The sequence below is a fragment of the Bemisia tabaci genome, chromosome 4, assembly GCF_918797505.1.
Source record: "Bemisia tabaci chromosome 4, PGI_BMITA_v3".
NCBI lineage: Eukaryota > Metazoa > Arthropoda > Insecta > Hemiptera > Aleyrodidae > Bemisia > Bemisia tabaci.
This window is the reverse complement of record NC_092796.1, coordinates 47,309,654-47,331,503: the sequence shown is the minus strand read 5'-3', so window position 1 is coordinate 47,331,503 and position 21,850 is coordinate 47,309,654. Positions and strand designations below refer to the sequence as shown.

The following is a 21,850-nucleotide window of genomic DNA, read 5'->3' as shown; positions in this document are numbered from 1 at the left end:
AATATTATGTCAATATGCTCGAATTGTAGAATATGGCTGAAAATTAATCTTGTCACAACATTGACACAATCTTGGCTGCCGATATTCTTCAATGTGGCAATATTTGCCATAACATTAGTTTGCAAGGTGCGTCGAGTCACATCACATCACCTAGAATCAAATTGGCTCAAAGGCTATGGAGCGCCTTCAAACATGACGGGTAGGCCAACTGTGACCGTCGAGTACGAACAGTTGCTCCAGTGCGCCTAATGAAGTGGTTATACACCCAAAGAGACTTAATCCTTGAAATGCAACGTTCAAAGTTTTACCTGACTACACATTACTTTATTCATCAATGGGTGCAAGTTTCATGCTTATTTCAGAGAATTTTGGAATTTCGTAAAAACAATTAGGTCTAAGAAAATGTTCAACCGTTTTAAAGAAAGTAAACAATAATATTTTCAAGTCAAACGATTAAATATCGCAAGGTGATCATAGGACTGTTTAATTTGACCCATTTTATTAGCTGTCTGAAAAAAGCTCGTTAAGTCTTCACAAAAATTAGTGTTTTTTGTCCCGCACTTTATACTTGAGTATGATCAATGACGTTTTGGCTTTGGAGGTAGAACTACCAAATCACTGATCTAAAGTGCGGTGTATAACTTTCCCGAGAATGATGTGTTAGTAGATATTTGATGGTGAGTAACGAAATAAAATTAATTTTTCTCTGCTGAGAGAGACATTCCTGACTGAATGAGATGGCTCGAGCATAATTTCAAGGGAAGTCTATACGGTTATCTCGTGCATAAAATAATGCGCTGCGCTATATTCGATTACATAATGGAAATCTGGGTCCCAGTCAATTTTATAGAGCAGGATTCTGATAGCTGTTTACACGTGTTACGCATATCGATGTATACGTATATACATTCACGCGGAAACTCGATTTTCTGGGGTAGATCAGTGGATTTGATTTTTTCCATTGTTTTTTCTTGTCCACATTCTCCCATTTATAATAATTATACATAGAATTATGATGGATAGTAATCATTTTGATCTCGTGGAAGAAAAGGATATTGTGTTGGACGCAATTGCTCGGCAGTTAGGTATATCGGCACCGATCGTATGTAATGGTTATAGCATCATATTTTACGTTTTTCACCAATTTCAGAATTTTTGTCATTTCATAACAGGGGTTTGGAAGACAAGACTCAAGGTGAATTTTTTACCATTTCGAGAAATTCATATCAGAAATTTTGAAATTACGCGGGTCCTTATGGCAGAGAGAAAATTCAAACTAATTTTTTGATGCTGAAAAATTGGAATTTGGGAGCGAATTTTCACAAAATATGGATTAAATCTAGTTCTACGTTCTAGTTCTAGTTCTAGTTCTAGTTCTGGAACCACTAATATATCAATTTTTTTCAAAATCTACATTTAGGCGCCTTGCCCTCCAAGCCCCTCATATTTCATTCCGACTTTTAAGGACGAGCACAGTGCTCGAAAAGCTTTTACGTATGATACCATTCAAATTAAGGTATAATTTTTATCTAATTTGAACACTGGGTCCGTGGTCAACACCTACATCTAATTATTGTCAGCTGTTTATTGAGTAGATATCTCTATAATCAGTGATATATTATAGAGAATACGTGAATTCGAGAGAGCTTGTTTGATCATAGCGGAGCCGGGTTGATGCGCCACACCGGCCGCACAGTGGAACAATCATTCGGAGGAGGTCGAACATGAAATATCAAGCTAAAATCTCAAATCTGCATGTTTATATCGTCACAATTCCAACTTCAGAAGATGTTTTACAAAGGAGAAAAACCACTTGAATTACTTAATATAACTTTTCCGTTTCATTTTCTTAAAAATGAGAGCTTTCAAAGTTTCCAAATATTGTCCGACCTCTCTCGTTGACTCATCCTACTGTGCGCCGTCGCTGGTGAGTTGCTTACTGTTTACCCCCATTACAACGGATCGTCCGTGCCGATTCCAAAGTCCACGCAACACAATTTGCGACTCGCACGCTACGAGCCGTAATACAATTTGAGTCGATTTGCATCAACGAAATACAAGTTTATCCTCACTAATAATGGTTCTCATGCCGATTTACTTCCAACTGAACTCTAAAATAATATGAGACTTTAAATGGAAAACGGGACTCCACATGAGGAGCTAGGAGGACAGGGTACATAAGTACAGGTTTGGCTATTTCGAGAAGTACGTGTTTGAAGTTTCAGAATTACATAGATCCTCATGGCGGAAAGAAAGTTCAAACTGACTTTTTGATGCTTAAAAATTGGAATTTGGAAATGAATTTTTCACAGAATATGCATTAAAACTAGTTTTACTTGAACGCATTAATACCTCAATTTTTTCAAAAACTGCACTTATGCGCTGTCCTCCAAGCTCCTCATATGGTATTTTTATGAAGAGTTGAGGCCCCCTACACTTCCTATTGTAATTTGAAGAAAATTCACGGCGATAAAAGCAGATAAAACCTCACGTTTTGTCACTTTCAATCATTTGCATACGAGTGTACCATTTTCTTGGATTAAAAAGAGCTCCATGAAGCCTAAGATAGCTGAGTCAATCAGAAATGGTCACTCCATTATCTATACTCTCACTTTATAAAGAGAGTTTAGGAAGGACTTGTAAAACTACTAAAGCCTAGAGGAATAGAGGCTCATGCACCACTAACTATAAAATTCACGGTAGCCGAATTAACGGTTCAAATCTAAATCGCGAATTTGACATTTACGATCAAACTGCCGCTAGGCACTGTTTTGCGGGTGGCCAATGTCAGAAATCACGACAAGTGAAACTTTGCAACATGGCAATGCTTTTAAGCCCATGTAGCTTTTACCTTATCATTTACTAAGTCTTTTTATTCAGACATCTTTAAACCTAAGGGAGCATTTTCACGAAATTACGTTGATTAGTACTCCATTTAAAACATAAAGTATTATGAGAAACCTGCAGCGCCACAAAGAAAGATATGCGGTTTCTGAGTTTGGTCACCGAGACTTGACCAATCAGTCACTGTATTCCGAATGCATTTATGCCGCAAGTGTTTTGTTTCTATCTCCAGTTTCCTGGACCTCTTATCCTACCTTGAGAAAATTCAGGTGTTGAAATTCTGCTGTAGATATTATCGAAGTAGGAAAGTATGCATGCACGATCCCAGCATTTTTTTATTTTATTTTTTATGTATGAATGACTGCGATTGCAATTATTCATTGGGATTTATCAATCTGGGGCTAGCCAACGGATCAAAGTTCAAATGAACTTAAAATGCTCCTAGAGCGAAATAAAGCTGAGTCACCAGACGATAAATTGGCTTTTCCTGTTGCTGAAAACTTTCCACACATTCTTGGAGTCGACCCTCGGTTCTTGGGAATTTTTAGTGGTACGCGGAAAGAGGAAGTTATTTCAAGCGGAAAAGAAATGGAGAGAGAGCTTACGTTGGGATAAATAAAAAAATGTGAACAACGAAAAATTAACAGTATTTTCCCAGCAACGCTTTTTCGGGACAGAAACAACTGGACTACATTTTGCAGTTAGGAGCTATGAGTTCTGGTCCGGTTTAAAAACGGCGTATGTACCATTATTTTTCCTATGCACATAAGTGTTTTTTTTTTCAGATGAGCCGGAATTTACAGCTCCAAATTGCAAAATGTAGTCCAACTATGACTAAATTTTAAATTGCCCTTATATCAAACTATATTTATTTCTTGAAGATTGACGGCTGATCGAATACTGCAGCATTCTTATGAAATGTGGGTTTTTTATTGATAAAAGTTGAAAAAATAAACAATTTCAATGAAGCCTTTAAATGAAAATCAAGAAAAATCTATCACCGTGCACTTATTTGGCATGTATTTCCAGATAATATGGTATCATCGGTTAGAAACGAGTGTGCTCCTTTTTGTAGAAACCATACTGTATGTTTGGCATTTCTTCGTTTCATTCAGGGATATCTAATTTTCCCGACTGTCTCTCGAATAGGTAACGCGTAAATAGATTCCTATTGCATAATGAAATTAATAGGTAACAATCAATAAATACGAAAAAATGCGAATCGCGTGATCTGCACGTGACTTTGAAGGCCATCAGTGTTTAAACTGAGTTAGGGTAAGCGGAAAACAAAAAAACCTATTTCTGTTGCTGATTATTGTCATTTTTCACAGGGCACTAATTCAGTTTTTCCTCGAATTCCACTACTTCACATTAAGTGCCTTGGAATTTTGCTGCAAAATAAAGCTTTTGTTAGCCGTAGAGTCTTCATGCATATTTTTGTTATATTACGATAAAACGGGCGGGTATACCCTCATAACTCCTCTCATCAATGACGCTTCCTGACTAAAAATTTAGAGGAGGGTAGATTCATTGATAAGAAGAGGGCATGGAGGTTACTCATACATTCCTGTTTCCCCTTCAATTCCCGAAGCAGGCCAAGGAAATCTCGGTTCCAAAATTGCGAAATATTTTGGGATTAACGTATCGTACTATCCACAAATCTCGTCTAAGCTTCAAATGAATATTCTGATGCCAGCTCTGTTTTTTTTATTCAAGTCTCAATAATTAAAAATTGACACACGCGGTCTTTTTTTCTTGGTCCCAACCGCTTCCAACTTTCTTTTTGCGCCAATCGACCGATCAATCGGTTCTTCGAGGAATGGTAAATAGATGGCTCTACACTAAATCATCCTCACAGAGGAAGCGACATTCTCGGCTGAAATAATATTTGAAGGGACCTGAAAGGGGGGCTTTTTAAGGAGGTAGTTGAACTTTTTTTAAACGATAAAAATTAAAACACTCTAATCGCATTTTGAAGAACTTCAAGGAGAACACAATAACTTTGTGGAGGTGGGAGGCAAGCAAGGGCCTATCTACTCTTTACAGGCGTTTAATGGTTTTCAGCAGCTACATACGGTCACATCTTGAGTTGAGGGGGAGGAGATGCCACAAGTCTTTGAAATGGGGCACAGTGGATCGAGTCAATAGGGGAGGTCGGACAAAATTTGGAAACTTTAAACGCTTCTAACTCCGGTTATACAAAACTTTGAGGTTCTAAAAGTGGTTCCATTAGTTTTCTCGTGAAATTTTCTTTTAAAAACACCCCTCAAAATTTAAAATGTAACGAATAAATCATCAAAACTTGCAGTTTTAGTCAAAAATTTCATGTCCGACCTTGCGTATTGACTCGATCCACTGTACGAGGGGGCGCCGGAACCCTGTTAACGCTCACGATGATCATTTTAAGTAAATTATGTCGTCTTGTCAAACATATTCTCTGAAAATTTCGTTCAAAATGACAAGTATTCCTCTTTTTTTTAAAAAATAAAAATGTATTCACAAAAATTATGTTGAGACACCTTAGTAAGATAGGTACGTGATTTCGCAATGTCATTACTGATTTGACTTTACTTCCCCTAAATATATGTGTCCTACCTGTTCTTACGGTCCAACACTAAGTCTTTGCTGACCGCATTCGTTATCGGATGTTTGGTGTGACATCACCAGCAAAAGTTCCGGTTGAATAGATAGGTTCTTTCCAAAAAGCTCGAACTTTTACAACCGAGGTCCAGAGTCTTAAATGTCTTCGGATAATGTCAGTTTACTTACATTCGCATCTAACCGCCTCACGCAATAAATAAACGTCACACTGTCAATCGAGTGGAATCCGTCAAAGATAAACCATGACAACGAATCGCAACATAGGTATAGCTCGACGAACTGACGTAGGACGTAGGTGTTCGTGTAGTATTTAGGCACTCTGCCTCGTTAAGAAAAAACAGTGTATGAACGTTATGGCATCGTCAAATTTCATCAAATATATTGCAAATTCCCGGCGAAATCATGTATTTTTGTATTCGTTAAAAACTTGCCACCAAAATAAGTATTTAATTGCTACAAATTTGGCAACATTAGAATGTTGCATATGACGTTTTACCTTTAACAGGGCAGTGCTGCACAAGAATTACGAGCAATGAGCCTTTACACGAGACAATTTTGTAATCTATCTCTATCGTTTGTGTCTCGTTATCGGGTCCGCGTGGACTTTGGTCTTTTGTATTTCATGGAACCAGTGCAAAGGCTACTCCGAAAACCGGACATCTGCTCCAGTCAAACGTCTGCTCAGGTTTTACGTGCGCATGATTTGCAACCCCGGTCACGTTAACCCCGTAGTGTACCCTCAAAAAACTAAAAAAAAAAACTTGTGCTTTGAAAGGCGATAGATTTTTCCAATTTAGGATCAAAAAGAGACCGTAAAATCGACTTTTTCTTTCTCCACCATTATTCAACCACACGCACCGAATTTCATGTATCTGTGTTGTACCAGGACAATTTATCACTTTAACGCCTTTTTTTTTTAAAAAAAAATTCCAACTCGAAGACTCGTTTGCGGTTTTTTCTAATTTCGATGTTGCCAATTCTGTGATCAGAATCGTTGCATTAATAATGCATGAAGAAACGCAGAATGTGTGCATTTTGAACGTAACCTCATAGCGTGCTTAGATAACGATACATACGTTTGATCAGAGTGAACTAACACTAATTGAATTCTATACTCATTGGAGTATTTGCAGTGTTGCCGGTTTGCTTAATTATTTTTTTTTTTTAAAAAAAAGTGCAACAGTCGTTTCAAATGGCAATATGTAATGGCGATCTTAACTATACCTCCAATGCTGAAAGAGGTTTGTGAATCTGCTAATGGAGATTTTAAAGTGAGTGATGCTTCGTAGTGAAGATTTGGTTTTGATATTGAAGAATTATAAGACGCGGACGTTTTCTGTAAGATCAGGACGATATAATGTCAGACCTTTTCGCCTGCTTAATTCGGGATTTTGTGAAGTGGTGAGTCTTCTCTCTGCGGCCTCCATTCACGTCTCAGTGCAAGAAACGCCCAGTCGTCAATTCGCAGTGCATTTTTATGTGCTCAGGTCAGAAATTTTCCCCATTATAAAAGAAGAAATAGGGTGTTGAAAAAAGCCGATCTTGCATTTTATTTGTTATTATTTGTGATGGAGATCAGGCAAAATGTGTCTTTAAACGGCAACTCTAATTGGACTGCATTTTGCAACTTAGAACTATAAATTCTGGCTTTTCTGGAAAAACACTTACGTGCATAGGGAAACTAATGACAAATACGTTGTTTTTAAACCGGGCTAGAATTTATAGTTCCAAATTGCAAAATGTAGTTCAATTAATTGTTCATCGTAGCGAAAGAAAACCGAATTTGAGTAAAAAATATCAGTTAGGTATCGGTTTTCGCTGCTGCATGTTTTCTAATACTCTCGAAAAAAGCAGGTCAAACTTTCAAGTTATGAATTTCAGTATATAAGTAATGTTATACGCGTTTGAAGTTTTGGTTTCGAAGTTGGCAACGGTGTCAGAAACTGTAACTCGCTTAATTCACAAATGCGCGATTTATCTCTTTTCGACTTTAGAAATACTGAAAAAAAAAACTCCGGTTGTGAAAGCTGCACTTACGGGTTGTGTAGAATACCGTCCGATCTGGGCTCAGAGGCTGACATTTCCGGATGTGGCACCCGTCACTCTGGCCAGTGAACCCAGAGCAGTCGAAGCTATGGCTTCAGCACCCGAAACTTTCAGCCTCTGAATCCAGATCTATATAGCCTGTAACTTTGATTTCTGTGAATGCGCATAAATTGTCAATTATTGAGGGTTTCCACAAGCCATATATTACTCAAAATCAATACTTACATGCTATGGTGTAATCACTTCATTTTTCCAAAACCGGAAGCCCATCTTGCCTGAATCTAACATATTTGAATTTATTTTATGTATCATCTTGATAGTGATGATTTCTCATTAAAAATTTGGAGGAAGCAGAATCTATACAGAGGGGGTAACAGGGTTACGCGCATTGATATTTTTCCATAATTCATGTCACTTCCACGCCTTCCATTTTCGAGGTAGGGTAAAGAGTACCCAACTTGCAGTAATAGTTACCTATACTAAAGGATTCGTGTTTTACATTTGCGACGCAGTGAATTATGTCTAACTCCAACCTGACGATTTTGAGGCTTGATCAGTTCTGCCAGCAATTACAATATTAGCGTCTTTAATCAGCACTGATCACAAAAAATTAGAATTTCTCGCTTACAAGAAACAGCAAAGTTACTTGAATCAAATTGCGCAGTGCGCACTACAAGATTTTAGCAAGCTCCTTTACAGAACTGTGTTACTTCTCTGCTCTGTGTTGTTCAAAGTGTAAACAACGTGCAACAGCTGAGCCAAAGCATCGATATTCAGGTTGTCATATTTTCATACCGCAGAGACTGTCGCTGTAATGTTTAAAATGTGCGATTTAACTTGAATAGATTATTGTTTTCCCTACGAATCCCCACCTTGTCTTCATGAAAAATAACTCCGGCCGTGGAAGCTGTACTTACGAACTGTATGAACATCTCGTCTGTTCCGGGCTTAGAAACCGAAAGTTCCGGTTGTAGCACTCGTTGCTCCGGCTTTTAAACCCAAAGCAGTCGAAGCTACGGCTCCAACTTCCAGAACTTTCGGCCTCTAAACCCGGAACGGACGATGTGTTCATATGGCCCGTAAGCCCGGCTGACACGGCTGGAGTTTTGTTTTAGTGTAGACGAAGTGGGAAAATAAGCATTAAGATAGATGTTTTCTCACGAAGTACACAATTTTGCACGACGATAAAATCGAAAGGAAATAATCCGACTACATCAAGGTTTTCATGGCAGACTTTTATTTCTTTTTTTTCAGGTTAGTGCATAGAGTACATAGAGTCGTAATGTAAGTGGGTGAGCTGGCGCCACTTTTAAGCATTTTCCAGGTCCCAAATTCCGAGACTCCTGTGTGACGCCGGGTCACTTTTTCGATACATAATCGATTGTTTGCGATACACGGCCATCCGATGTAAACAAAGAAGATAGGAATCACCACGTATTCCACACCGCCATTTTGAAGCGAACATGTATCGAAAAAGTGACCCAAACTCGGCGCACACTGGGCTCGGAACTCGTCTAGCAGAACATTGCGCCAGCTCTCCCATTTACATTACGACTCTATGTGCTCTATGGGTTAGTGGCTCATTCAGGGGGGTATCCTGGTTTTATGTAGATTTAAACTGAATGAATGTGGACATTGATTTGATATGTTTTGTTTTGTTTTTCAGCGGAGCCGGTGGAGCTGCAGATGTCGACAGAGCAGCGGGAGCGGGCCGAGGTGCAGAGTTCCCTGGGGAACTCCCTGGACGGGGGCTCCGGGGCGGCGATGATGAGTCAGTTCTGCTCGATATGCGGTGACCGCGCCACCGGCAAACACTACGGCGCTGCCTCCTGCGACGGCTGCAAGGGCTTCTTCAGGCGATCGGTCCGCAAGAACCACATCTATGCCTGCAGGTACACCACCGCCCTTCACTTTGCTCAACTCCAGTTTCACAAACTCATATTGACCTGGTTGCATACGCTCAAATTTCCGTCAAATATTCCGATCAAAATGATGACCAAGATGGCGGTCGAGAATTATCTAGATTGATGAGCAAAATTAATTAAAACAGCGTGTTGATTGAAATAAGCATGAAAGAAGCACGGTTGTGTGGAAATCAGATGAAGGCTGAGCCCCACAGCTCCATCATCTATCATCAAATTTTTGCAGGCCACAGAAATTTGATGGTAGATGGTGCGCACCAGTCACCATTTGATCGAAAATTGATGGAAATTTGAGCGTGTAACCAGCACATAGCGTGGTACTCTTAATATACAGTAGATGAGGTTGCATTACTCATCAGAAAGAGAAGATGTAAAAGCAGAGAAAGTAGACAGATAGGAGGAAGAGGAGGGACATGAAAAGAGAATAGAGACAGGGGAACGAAGAAAAAGAAAGAGGGGATATGAGAAGAAAAGGAAAAGAATGAAAAAGGGGAGAGAGAAGTATTTTCTTTTCAGAGAATTGAGAAGAAGAGGAAGGATAATAGTTGAAGAGTGTCTTTATCTTCGTCTACTTCTTTCTGTTTTTCCTCCTCCTCTTCTTCTATCTAATTTCCTTCTTCTTCTCCTTATACTTCTTCTATTTATTTTTTTCTGCCCCCACTCCATCTCCATTTGCATGTCTCTGCACCTGCACCTGCATCTGCATCTCAAACTCCCCCTTATTCTCCATCTCTATCTCCACCCCCATCCCCACCTTCATCTTCATCTACATCTACATCTGCAGTTGCATAGTTGCATCTCTATCTGCATCTGCATCTACGGATCCATCTTCACCCCCAGTTCCATCTTCTTCTTCAATTTTTTTACATTCTCCCTTCGATTTTTAATGCGCGCCTACCTCGCATATGCTAGGATTTTTAAGCTACCAGCACGGGTATGCTTTTCCAAAAATCCGCACTTTGGACATGATTGCTTGATTCCTGCAATCGAGTCTTAAAGACCCCTGACAGTCAGTTTACGATTAAATGGACGAATTTATACTAAAAAAATAAACTGAGTATGAGTGACTAAAATGCAAAGGAACCATAATTTCTTCCGGAAAAATGAACATGTCAGATAAAAAATCGGATCAAAACACTGAAGTGTAATCAAGATTTCACCGCCACGAAGGTCAAATTTGTGATGTATCCAACCCTCCATCCAAAAGTGGCATGATGAAGTTGCGAAAGTCATTATTCAAATTTTGAAATCAAGACGTTGATTTTTAGTTGATTTGAAGAATTTCTCTTTTTTTCAGATTTGGCAGGAATTGCGTAGTAGATAAGGACAAAAGAAATCAATGTAGATATTGTAGACTGAGAAAATGTTTTAAAGCTGGCATGAAAAAGGAAGGTAAGTTTTCAAGTTTTATTTTCCAACGGCTAATTTTTCAGACGGAAATGGTTCTACTTCACATTAAAAACTTGATGGTTTTTACAAACTTAAAAACATTAAAAACTTGATCATTTTATAATGAAATTCCCTTATAGAACCAATGATGGCGATTATGTTGGATTGGAGCATCAAAACTTGAATTTGGGTAAAAAATAAATTAAGGAGGAAGTGCAAGTCTTACATTGGAAATACTCCGACTCGCAACCATCTTGATTTTCAATTTTCTTTAATATTTGTAAGTACCTAAAAGCACCTACCCGGGAAAGTTTTCAGAAGATACTTCTTACAGGTAACTCAGACGGCCATCGACTCAAACTAAATTTTTACATTTAGAAATATAAAAATTTCAAAATTTTTCGTGAGTGTATCTTATGGCTAATAACCATGTTCTCCTTCATCTCGCGGACAAGCAATCATCTTCTTAGGAGTCAAAATATTTGCATCACGTGTTTCGCGCCTCATTTAAATTTTCTACTCTGCGTTGAAAACTCTGAGTTAGCTGAAAGGAGGTCACATTCTCCCTCATTTCTTTGAGAAACAATTTTACCTCCGTGGAAGTGAAGTTGTATCATGCGTTTCGCCCCATCCGACTTTTCTACTCTGCGTTAAACTCCCTAGATGGGAAAAAGAACAAGCTCTTTTCGAATGTTGGTTACAAGCTAGAAAGTTTTGTTGTTTAATAATTGTAACCAAATCTGTGAAAAGGGACCTCATTTTCCGAATGAAAATTTCCAAAACTTTGAACCTCTGAGCGGAAAGCGCCTGCAAAACTGTAGGAATACTTCAAGCATTGCACCGTATCCCCGAGCGCGTGGGTACTCTGTTTGGAAATGCGCAGGGCAGCCAGAGAGTGTACTTAATTCAGACGACCGATCGCTCGTTGGTTTGTGAACATTCTGCACCCCCGAAAAAGACCACCGTAGGTTGTTTTAAGAGTTTTTTTTTTATTTCATTTTGTAGGTAATACTCTTTTCAAATATTCATAGTGTCAAAAAATAACAATAGATCTTTTACGATTTTTTTTTTTTTCAATTTTTTTTACCTAAACCTACTTCACCTTTTAATTTTACTTTAAAAATTCCATCTTTTCTAGTGCGCATATTTCAACGGTCTTCTTTAAAATGATCTTTGTTTTTGTTGTTTTTTTTTTTGAGGGGAAGGAGATGAAATTTACAATTTTTTCAAAAGTTTTTCTCACGCACCTGCTGCTATTCGGGAAAGTATAAGTGTTATTATGTAGGTGTAACATACTACCTTGTTATGAGGTCCTAGAGCTAATCAAGTTTTTGTCGTTTTGGGAACAGCAGTTCAGAACGAGAGGGACCGGATAAGTTGTCGAAGGCCGAGCTACGAGGAGCAGTCAAACAACAATGGTCTCTCAGCCAATTCACTACTCAACGCTGAAATGCTCTCCCGACAGAGTGGCGCCGCCCTTGAAGTAAGTCATTCCAGCAAAATCGCAAATTAGCAATATTTCAGTATTATTTTTAAGGAATGGTCTAGATTGCCAAGATTGATAACAGTATTATTGCGAACATGTTATTAAGCTTATCTGCTTACATACTGATGACCATATTAGTTCAAAGATATTCTAAGAATATTTGTACAAAATGTTCAACAACGTGTTAAAAATCGATGACTAAAGTCAAAAACAATGTATTCCTATTGCAACCTTTAAAATATGTTTTATTTTTTTGAAGAAAATCATGTATCCTCGAAATTTTTGGGAATATAATTGAATGAGAGAAAATTCAAAGAACATTTGAGGGGCTTGGCGGACAAGGCGCACAAGTGCGGTTGTTGCTCTTTCGAGAGATACGTGTTGGAAGTTGCGAAATTACATGGATCCTTAGGGCAGAAAGAAAGTTCAAACTGACTTTTTGATGCTTAAAAATTGGAATCTGGGAGCGAATTTTTCACAAAATATGCAATAATACTGGTTTCACTTGAGGACATTAATATCTCGATTTTTTCAAAACATCTTTTCATTCGCAGGTCAACGACTATGACCTATCCAATAAGCGAATCGCCAACATAAACGACGTTTGCGATTCGATGAAACAGCAGCTCCTCTTCCTGGTTGAATGGGCCAAATACATCCCGGCTTTCACAGAACTCCCCCTTGATGACCAGGTAATGCTTTAACGTATCAGCCTCTAAAAGTCTGATCCTTTTGACGATTTGAGACAACTCAAAAAGTTACTACTTGAGTTTCTTGCTAACCTTCAGTGCAAAAGCATTTTTAGAGTTTGTAATCGGTGATTTCAGACCAAAAGCGAATAAAAAAAAGAGTCGACCTTGCTTTTCCTCCATTTAAAGCTCGTCCGAATGAATTCGGACGTAACCCATTGCTGCCAGTTTGTCAGAAATGTTACCATTTCAAATAAAACCAATGACTCCATCGTGTTGTACATGACATTGTCCATGAGCCAAAAAGGCAAGTTCATTGTTGTACCTTGAACAGTTTCTTCCCTAAGGGAACCCCTATATACTTTAAATTTTGATTAGGGCCAACACAGAAAAAAATGGATGGTGCTGACGACAGAACCTTTTGTTCATACGGCTCCCACAGTTTCTTTGTTACACTTACAGAACTTTTCTGTTGTGAGAACAGAACTTCTGTCGTGGGAACAGAGTACTCTGTTCCCACGACAGAAAGTTCTGTAAGTGTAACAAAAAAACTGTGGGAGCCGTATGAACAAAAGGTTCTGTCGCCAGCACCATCCATTTTTTTCTGTGAAGGAGATATATAATGTAGCATCATAACAAGGACAATTTTTACGCATTTTCTTTGTCATAGTCAATGGTAACACTCTTGTAAGAGATCCTTGCGATGGATCTCAATGATTTGTCACTGCTAAATACACAAATGAATTTGTTTATGATTTTAACAATTTTCCAAGATGAGAACGAGAGTTTACCTATTTTAAATTTTGCGAATCGACTGACTTAACACGACTTAAGGGCCTTTTTATGTCTTAAAATTGGTCGAAAATAAGAGGTGCTCAAAAAAGTTTTCACACGGAAAATTATATAGGTTTTATTTTTATGAAATCGTAAAGTAATCATTCGTGCATGAGCCTCTTTGCCTCCACCTGATTTAGGGGGCGATTTCTCTGCTCGCCGAATGTTTTGGATCAAGAGGATGAGCCAGGATCTAGCTGCGTTATTCTGTTGCAGGTGGCGCTATTACGAGCGCATGCTGGAGAGCACTTACTTCTTGGCCTAGCCCGGCGATCCATGCACCTTAAGGACGTCCTGTTACTCGGCAATAATTGTGTCATCACGAGGTATTGCCCCGGTAAGTTATACTAGTCCAATCACAAGTCAAATTGAAAAATGACCTTAAATGTTGTTAGAGCCTTCAAAATATCCGCCCACGACCCTGTATCATAGAGTAATAGAGTCGTAATGTAAGTGGGAGAGCTGGCGCCACATTTTAGCGATTTCCAGGTCCCAGACTCCTGTGCGGCGGCGTGTCACTTTTTCGATACATGATCCATTGTTTGCGATACACAGGGACCCAGCCATGGAATTACTACGTATTCCACACCGCCATTTTGGATCGAATATGTATCGAAAAAGTGACCCGCACATCGGGCTCGGAACTCGTCGAGCAGAACATGGCGCCAGCTCTCCCATTTACATTACGACTCTATGTATTCTATGCCCTGTATACGTTGCTCATGACCGAACTTTCTGCGTGATGTGTTTAGCTGCGCGGAGGAATTTTGCGGGAAAGGCACAGCGTGGCACAATGATATCCTGTGGGCTGATTATTGAAATTGATAGACAAAGCAATAGGAAAAGAAGGTAAGGGAAAATGAAGCGATCCAATTGGTGGGAGGAGGTGGTTGCAATGGACAAAAGAGGTAAGTGATAGAATGGCAGCTAACGGGACACCCTTCCGTTAGTCTATCACTTTCCCCCTTGGTCTATACTACAACAACCCCTTATTTCAACCAATAGCAATAGGATCGCTCCATTTCCCCTTTGTTTCATTTGTTTATCGCTTTGTCTATAAATTCCAATAATGAGCCCGCAGTGCCTTTTCGAAAAAAAAAGGAAAACTCAACTTGCTTGTTTTCAAAATTTTGTCGGAACGCCATGCGGACCTGGACGGGCAGGAAAAAGCCTTTTCCCCGACCTTTATTATGTTTCACATATTATTATCCCTAGTGTGTTGTGTTCATCCAATTAAACTTTGTTACACGATTAAAGAGTCACTACATATATTTTCGGCTCATCCAAAGAAGCACCTATCTGCATAGCGAATTTAATGGTTAATATAGTTTTTCTAAAATGAGCTATAAATTGTACCTAATTCCTTATTTCAAAATGTAGTTAAATTCCAGCTGCACTACTAAAGAACCAAAAAGTTCCATGTTTTTGGCGAGGAGCTCTTTTAGAGGGGTAAATGACACGCACAATAGAATATTTTCTATTGGCCGAAAATTTCAATCCAATTTTGTTTTTTTGTTCTCTGGAATTCTATTTATTTCAGAGTTGGACACTTTTCAAAGAAGCTATTCAATTTTAACAGAGATGAATTATTTATGAATTTTTCAGACTCACAGATCGCGCCAGACTTGGACATCAGTCGGATAGGTACCCGTGTCATGAATGAGATCGTGAAAGACCTCAACGAAGTCGGTATCGATGATACGGAGTTCGCCTGCCTCAAAGCAATCGTCTTCTTCGATCCAAGTGAGTATAATAATTCTCACCCTAATGAACGAACTTAATCGAAAAATGAAGGAAATCATCGATTAAAGACATAATTACGCATACATACGTACATAAAAGTCGCTCCTACAACGCGCTTTGGCGTTCTGCGACACCCAAACGCCACACGTGCCCATCTGCTCCGAGGTTATCGGGCAACTGACAACGCAACATTTCTTCGTCCACGCCCTGCCGCCATCCCTTCATAGGACGGCGGACCCTACCTCGATGTTTTTTAAAATCGTATAATTTTTTCTTTCATGGCCATTTTGTACATTTTGCAGCAGTAAATCATTCCTTGCGAGGACCCATTTCCAAAGTTACATCGCTGGATTTTAGTTGAGGTTTGCAAAAATTGTCTTTTTATGATGCTATTTTGTGGAATTTTTTAAACCTCCCTAAATCGTCACCTTCCGGCCAAAGTATGACAAGCGCCATGCGGTATTTAAAAATTTCCGCCTCCATTTTATTTTCTTACTGAGAAATCGTCCAACGAAGTTGTCTGGAAATTTCACTGAATTCTTTGTGCTGCCGATGAAATTCAGTCAAATTCTCAAACAGATTCAACCAACAATTTCTCTGTATGAAAATAAAATGGCGGCGGAAATTTTGAAACGTCGCATGGCGCTTGTGATACTTTGGCCGAAAGGTAACGAAATCACTATGGGGTCTCTTAAGAAAAGGAGATGTTTAATGAGCGACTGTAAGTACAGCCCCAACACAACGGGGTCTCTGTATGTCGCAGACAATCGGCAATCGCTGGCAATTTACAAGCCAGTGGTAAATAAATATAGAAAATCATAAAATTCAACAATAAAAGAACAAAGATTAGAGTGCTGATTATGTTGCCTATAATGTGAACAGACACTTTTACATCCTTAAAAACGTGGCAGAAATATATACATACTCAGAAGACCGTGCAGTGAACTCCGTGACATTAGTTGGGTTGAGATCGGACAGGCAACTATACGAACATCGTCACAAAGCGTAGAGTATCACAAAAAATGAAGGCGCCTCAAGCCGAGCTCATACTTTTGAAGATCATAACCCTTTTAAAAATTGCATTTTGCCGATGCGATTTATTGAAACAACGTGTGAACCGCTTGCAAATTGCCGGCGATTGCTAATGGAGATGTTGCATGTGTGAGGAATTTGCGATTTGACTGTTGATTCCTATGTAAAATTTTGCGAGAAACACGATGGTGCCACTGGTTTTCTCTGAAATCAATTCCCAAGCTCAAAAACAGCTCTCAAGTTGAGGCCAAAATGGAGGGGATAAGGAGCATTAGCAGGGATGCCGTGTTTTCAATTTTAGAGTCCCTAAATAAAGTGGCAGCCCTGTCAATGTATTTGCTCCCTATTTTTGCATGGAGAGTTTGTCTTGATGTAGAGGTGGACTCTCAGGATAGCGTGGGATATCCCCTCCATTTTGGCCTTAACTCGAGAGCGTTTTTTGAGTTTCGGAGTTGATTTGAGAGAAAACCAGTGGCACCATCGTGTTTCTCGCGAACTTTTACAAAAGAATCAGCAGTCAAATCGCAAATTCCTCACACATGCAACATCTCCATTGTCTTATGCATGAAGTTGTTACTTGGTTTTTTGCTGTGCAGAGGCAAAGGGGTTGAGTGATATGAACCGGATCGGAGCTTTGCAGCATCAGATCCAGATCAACCTGCAGAACTACATGAGCGACCGGCAGTACGACTCCCAAGGGCGCTTCGGGAAGCTCTTGCTCATGCTGCCGGCCCTCCAGTCCATCTCCTGGCAGATGATCGAGCAGATCCAGTTCGCCAAGCTCTTCGGCGTCGCCCACATCGACAGTCTCCTCCAGGAAATGCTCCTCGGAGGTAAGTCCTTTCTGCCCTTCCCCCAACGTCCATACTACGTCACCCTCACACCAAAGTATCACAAGCGCCAATTGAGCCTTTGTCTCCGTAAGATCAATGTAAAACGGGAAAAATGACCAGGGCTCACCAAAAAAAAGTGAAGTTGATATAATTCTGAATGTAAAACAAGTGTGCGAGAACTTAAGAAATGCTGGATTTCCCGCTACAGCAGTTACTTCAGCGATGCCAATCTGTAAAACTGACTGCGGGTTGATTATTGAAATTGATAGACAAAGTGATGGACAAAAAGGACACAGGGAGTATAAAGCGATCCTATTGGTTGAAATGTGTGGTTTCCATAGACTAAGGGAAAAAATGATGGACTAACTGTCGGATTTCTCGTGGGTTGTCTTTAGTTAGTCTATTACCTACTGCCTTCGTCCATTTCAACCACCCGCTTCCACCAATAGGATCCCTCCATACCCCTTTTGTCTTCTTTGTCTATAGCTTTGTTCATCAACTTCAATAATCGGCCCGCTGCTGTGGTGCGGGTAATTCAGCATTTTATAAGTTCTCGCAAGCCTTTTACATACATTGTAGCCGCTTTTACAGCGCTCTTTAGCGGTCTGCGACTCCCAGCTGCCAAAGTCCCTTATTCTTCCAGAGTCCTTTGGGGAGTTGGCACTCTCCCATTTCCTCTAAAACCCCCCGTCGCCACCCTTTCAATGGGCGTCCGTTTCGTCTCCTTCGATTGTCGATGTTCGACGATTCGTCTCGTCGATGTTAAATCAACTTCACTTTTTTTTCGGTGCCATTATAAACACAACAGAGACGTAAAATTTTAAATACATGTTCACAATCACTTTTCTATCTCGTTTAAATAAAATTTGAGGAGAAAAGTGAGGTTAAGTATCCATTATTGCGCTAGTGATACCCTGTTCTGAGGCTCTATGGCGCTTGTGATATAAATGTCTTTTATTTCTGTAGCAAATTTTTAGAAAAAACAAGAGACCAAAAATCGGTCTCTTGTGTTGCAGTAAATGTAGCGATGGTTCTTTCACCAGGAGGTCCCGGGTTCGATTCCCGCCTATAGGCAACCCGAGTTCGATGGTCTCAAACAACGTTTGCTGCGGGCTGGTTGTATATTAGGGAGTGAGGGGGGTGGCGCTCTGTCTGAAAGCGCAAGATTACCACTTGTGTGGTATTTGAAGTGGTTAAAAAAAAAGAAAAATAAGATGAATCTTGAAAAGTTAAAAATTATAATTCTTACCAGCTGAATCGTTATTTTTAACCCAGAAAAATCCTGAACCCCAAAAGTCTCTTTATTCATATTTGCCAACACAAGCGCTTGTGATAATTTGGCCAGTAGGTGATGACTGGGGTTTTTGGCTTGTATGTAGATTAACTAATCGGTTGATCAAATGTCTTTCAATTCGATAAATTATTTGATTTTTAAAATTTTGATGAACTGTTTAATCAGCTATTTACTACCAAAAAGCAAATACTTCCCAGTCCAAAGTTCGAAAAATCAATACAAACCTCCAAAAATTTCAGCTCAAAGCCCCAAAGTGCTGATATTTAATGGGAAAAGGGAGCCCCAGCACAAACGTTCATGTAAAGTTTTATACTGCATATTGCATTAATTATTCATTTTAATTTATTGTGTTTTTGTTGATTTCAAAGATGAATATGGGTACTTCCTCTTAAAATAAAATACTTCATCCAAGGGCGTGAGGCAACAATTAAGTGCTTTTACGCTTTTACGGCTTTCTTCCTTTCCATGGCAAGATAAAAGATTCGCCACAAAGCATTCAGTAGAAACGAGCTTTCATGCAATTTTTAACAAAAGAAAATGACGAATATTTGACTTAAACTGACGAATATTTTTCCATAGTTTTTTCGACCTATTCCCTGACAAGCACATAATTATTATGAAAAAAAACTACGCTAAACGATTGGTAAATCGAAATACTTAAGCGAGTGTTGAGTGAGTAAATATACTTTAAGTAAAATTTAACAGGAGGTTTGCATCTTTGCAAAATGAGATTTCTCTCACCTACTTTTATCATTAGTACCTATTGACTGTAGGCAGAATATTCTCAAGCCATGGTCAACGATCCTACTCATCCATTATTACGAGCACACATCATACCTATTCCCTAAAGAAGCAGTGTGATGGAAATTTTCCCAAAATATTGCTTTTTCTAAATAAATTCAAGACAATACAAGCTTCCGCTAAAATCACGTTTAATCCGTTTAGCAGCTGGAAGTACGTTAATTGTTCTTCTGAACCGAATATTTATGATCAGATACGCTTATAATTGAGTAATAATTTAGTCTCGTCCCTATAAGAATGCCATCTACTGGAGAGAATGTCAGCACCGGTGACAGATAATTTTTCAATTTCTGTTCCTGAAGAAAGCAATACTTCTTGCGTCGATCCATAAATCCCGCTGGTTCAAAATACTCGAAATAATTTAATTTCGGACACGAGATCTAAGAAGTACAGTTGCAATAAATTGAGATTACTTGGTGAAATTATTGCCACCGCATCAGAGAGTTGTGCATGGTGCCTATCGACTAATTTAAACGGCTCTTCGAACTAAAATACGTTGTGATAAAATTGAAATGATTGCAATCTTCCTTTGCATCGCAAATTGCATATCATTCGTCGGATCGTTCAAAATCGGCATTTATCGACCAAATGACGTGAGAAAATTGCAATTTTACGGTAAAAAATTGGAAATTTATTTCAATATTTTAGCCGCAAAGTGATATTTGAGGACGATCTACTAAACCTCATAGATTTTGGAAGAGCTCCAATTTGTTTATTTCCCTTTTTCTCGATTTCATGAGACATGAGCAATATTTGTTGAACCCTGTTATGCCTCCGATTTTGCTTGTAGACTCTTGGCTGGGAACGACAGACGCTCTTAAGATGGTCCTATGCACTAGTAAAATATATGCGAATGAATGGAAATTATCAGAAAGTTGAGTCAGTCGAATCAAGCTGTGAGAGGACCTTGTAGTAGGTATGTGCATTCAGGAATTTTGACCTAGTCATGGATTCATTCAGCTTTATTCATATTTATTCTTCACGAAAGCTTGAGATGGTTTGTGACTAAGGAAGCCCAAGGCTTCGTTTTTTCAGACTTTAAACCATAACATGGGACATACATGGCACCTAGCCTTTGTTATAGGAGATATTTTAAATAGAGGTTGGAGTATCTTTACAGTTAGAGTACCTGGCACCTCATGAAGGTACTTGGGACTCAAAAATGATCGGAGGTACAAGTATGATATAGATTCATGTTACTTTAAATTCGATATTCGAGCATGAAGCAACGTGAATTTTACTTATTGTTAGATTAAATAATAAGAATTATCTCCACAATTTAAAAAAAAAATAAATTATTCGGTATGATTAGTGACTAACCTAACTAGTGTCACAGGCATAAATCATTCAAATTTGGCGAGATCCTTTTCCTCATTAATAGAAAATCGTCGTTGTTTTTGAGTTCCAAATTGCATTCATGAAAGAAGGACAGGGTAGAGACATTAGCATGCTTTCTCTATGAGGATATCCTAACTGAGGCACGCTCTTACATTTATTTATAAAATTCTTCTTGTGAACCTCCTGGGAATTTTTCAAGATTCAATAATATACATGATAAAATTTGAAGTATTTTAGTGCCATATCATCTACAATTTTCTAAATTTTTTCTATAAAAAAAAAAACCTGGGTAATTTGAATTTCCTTCATTCGCTGCTTCTTTTTTCCTCCTCAAGAAAGTATTGTTTAAAATTCTGATCGGCTTTCTTTGCTCCCAAGGAGTAACTCGCGGCCCAAGAGGATTTAACCCAAGAGCTCCCAAGGAGTAACTTACAATTAGCCCAAGAGAATTTAACCCAGAAATGTACGACATTTTTGGATCCGAGATAACTTACCATAGAGTGAAGCTATACATGCAGTATTGATTCATTGCCGTCAATTTCTCACTAAATACATCCACGCATGGATTGAAATAGCATGTATTGCATGAAAATGTACGCATGAAATTGGATTTTGGAATTTTCTTTACAAAATATGATCATAATTTCCGCTCCGGACAACAAAATGTAATGATAAACTCCTTGCTAATTGATTCGGTAGAATTTTACATTCATTTTTAGAGAGACCATTTTTATGAGAAATTTCTGATTGTATTGAGGTATGGCATTTAATTTATGAGGTAGAAAGTACATTTTGTAAAAAAAATGCACAGGCTGCAAAATTTGTTTACGTGACATGGTTCTCTATAAATTCACACAGACATCTAGAAGAAATCTACTGCCGGTCACCGCACACGCGACGTTTTCCCCCAAATATTAGGTCTCTTTCTCTTCAGTGTAGCCCATGATTTCCGCTCTCTCAATTTCCCTGCCAAACGATTGGCTTACTTTCCCACGCTC

The 21,850-nt window shown here is 38.9% G+C and overlaps 1 protein-coding gene across 7 annotated transcripts in view; it reads left to right on the top strand.

Moving 5' to 3' along the window:
• Positions 1-21,850, top strand: part of LOC109043751 (transcription factor HNF-4 homolog) — a 55,320-nt gene that overhangs the window by 28,014 nt on the left and 5,456 nt on the right. For 4 of the 7 annotated variants that reach the window (XM_072299963.1, XM_072299959.1, XM_072299962.1 and 1 more), the window contains 7 exons: positions 9,158-9,383; positions 10,711-10,805; positions 12,152-12,285; positions 12,843-12,980; positions 14,028-14,148; positions 15,417-15,554; positions 17,183-17,419. In XM_072299963.1, the coding sequence (XP_072156064.1) occupies positions 9,158-9,383; positions 10,711-10,805; positions 12,152-12,285; positions 12,843-12,980; positions 14,028-14,148; positions 15,417-15,554; positions 17,183-17,419 (1,089 nt within the window). Of the gene's footprint in view, positions 1-6,633; positions 6,933-9,157; positions 9,384-10,710; positions 10,806-12,151; positions 12,286-12,842; positions 12,981-14,027; positions 14,149-15,416; positions 15,555-17,182; positions 17,420-20,304; positions 20,431-21,850 lie in introns of those variants that run through there. The other 3 variants (XM_072299964.1, XM_072299965.1, XM_072299960.1) reach the window with 3 other exon arrangements.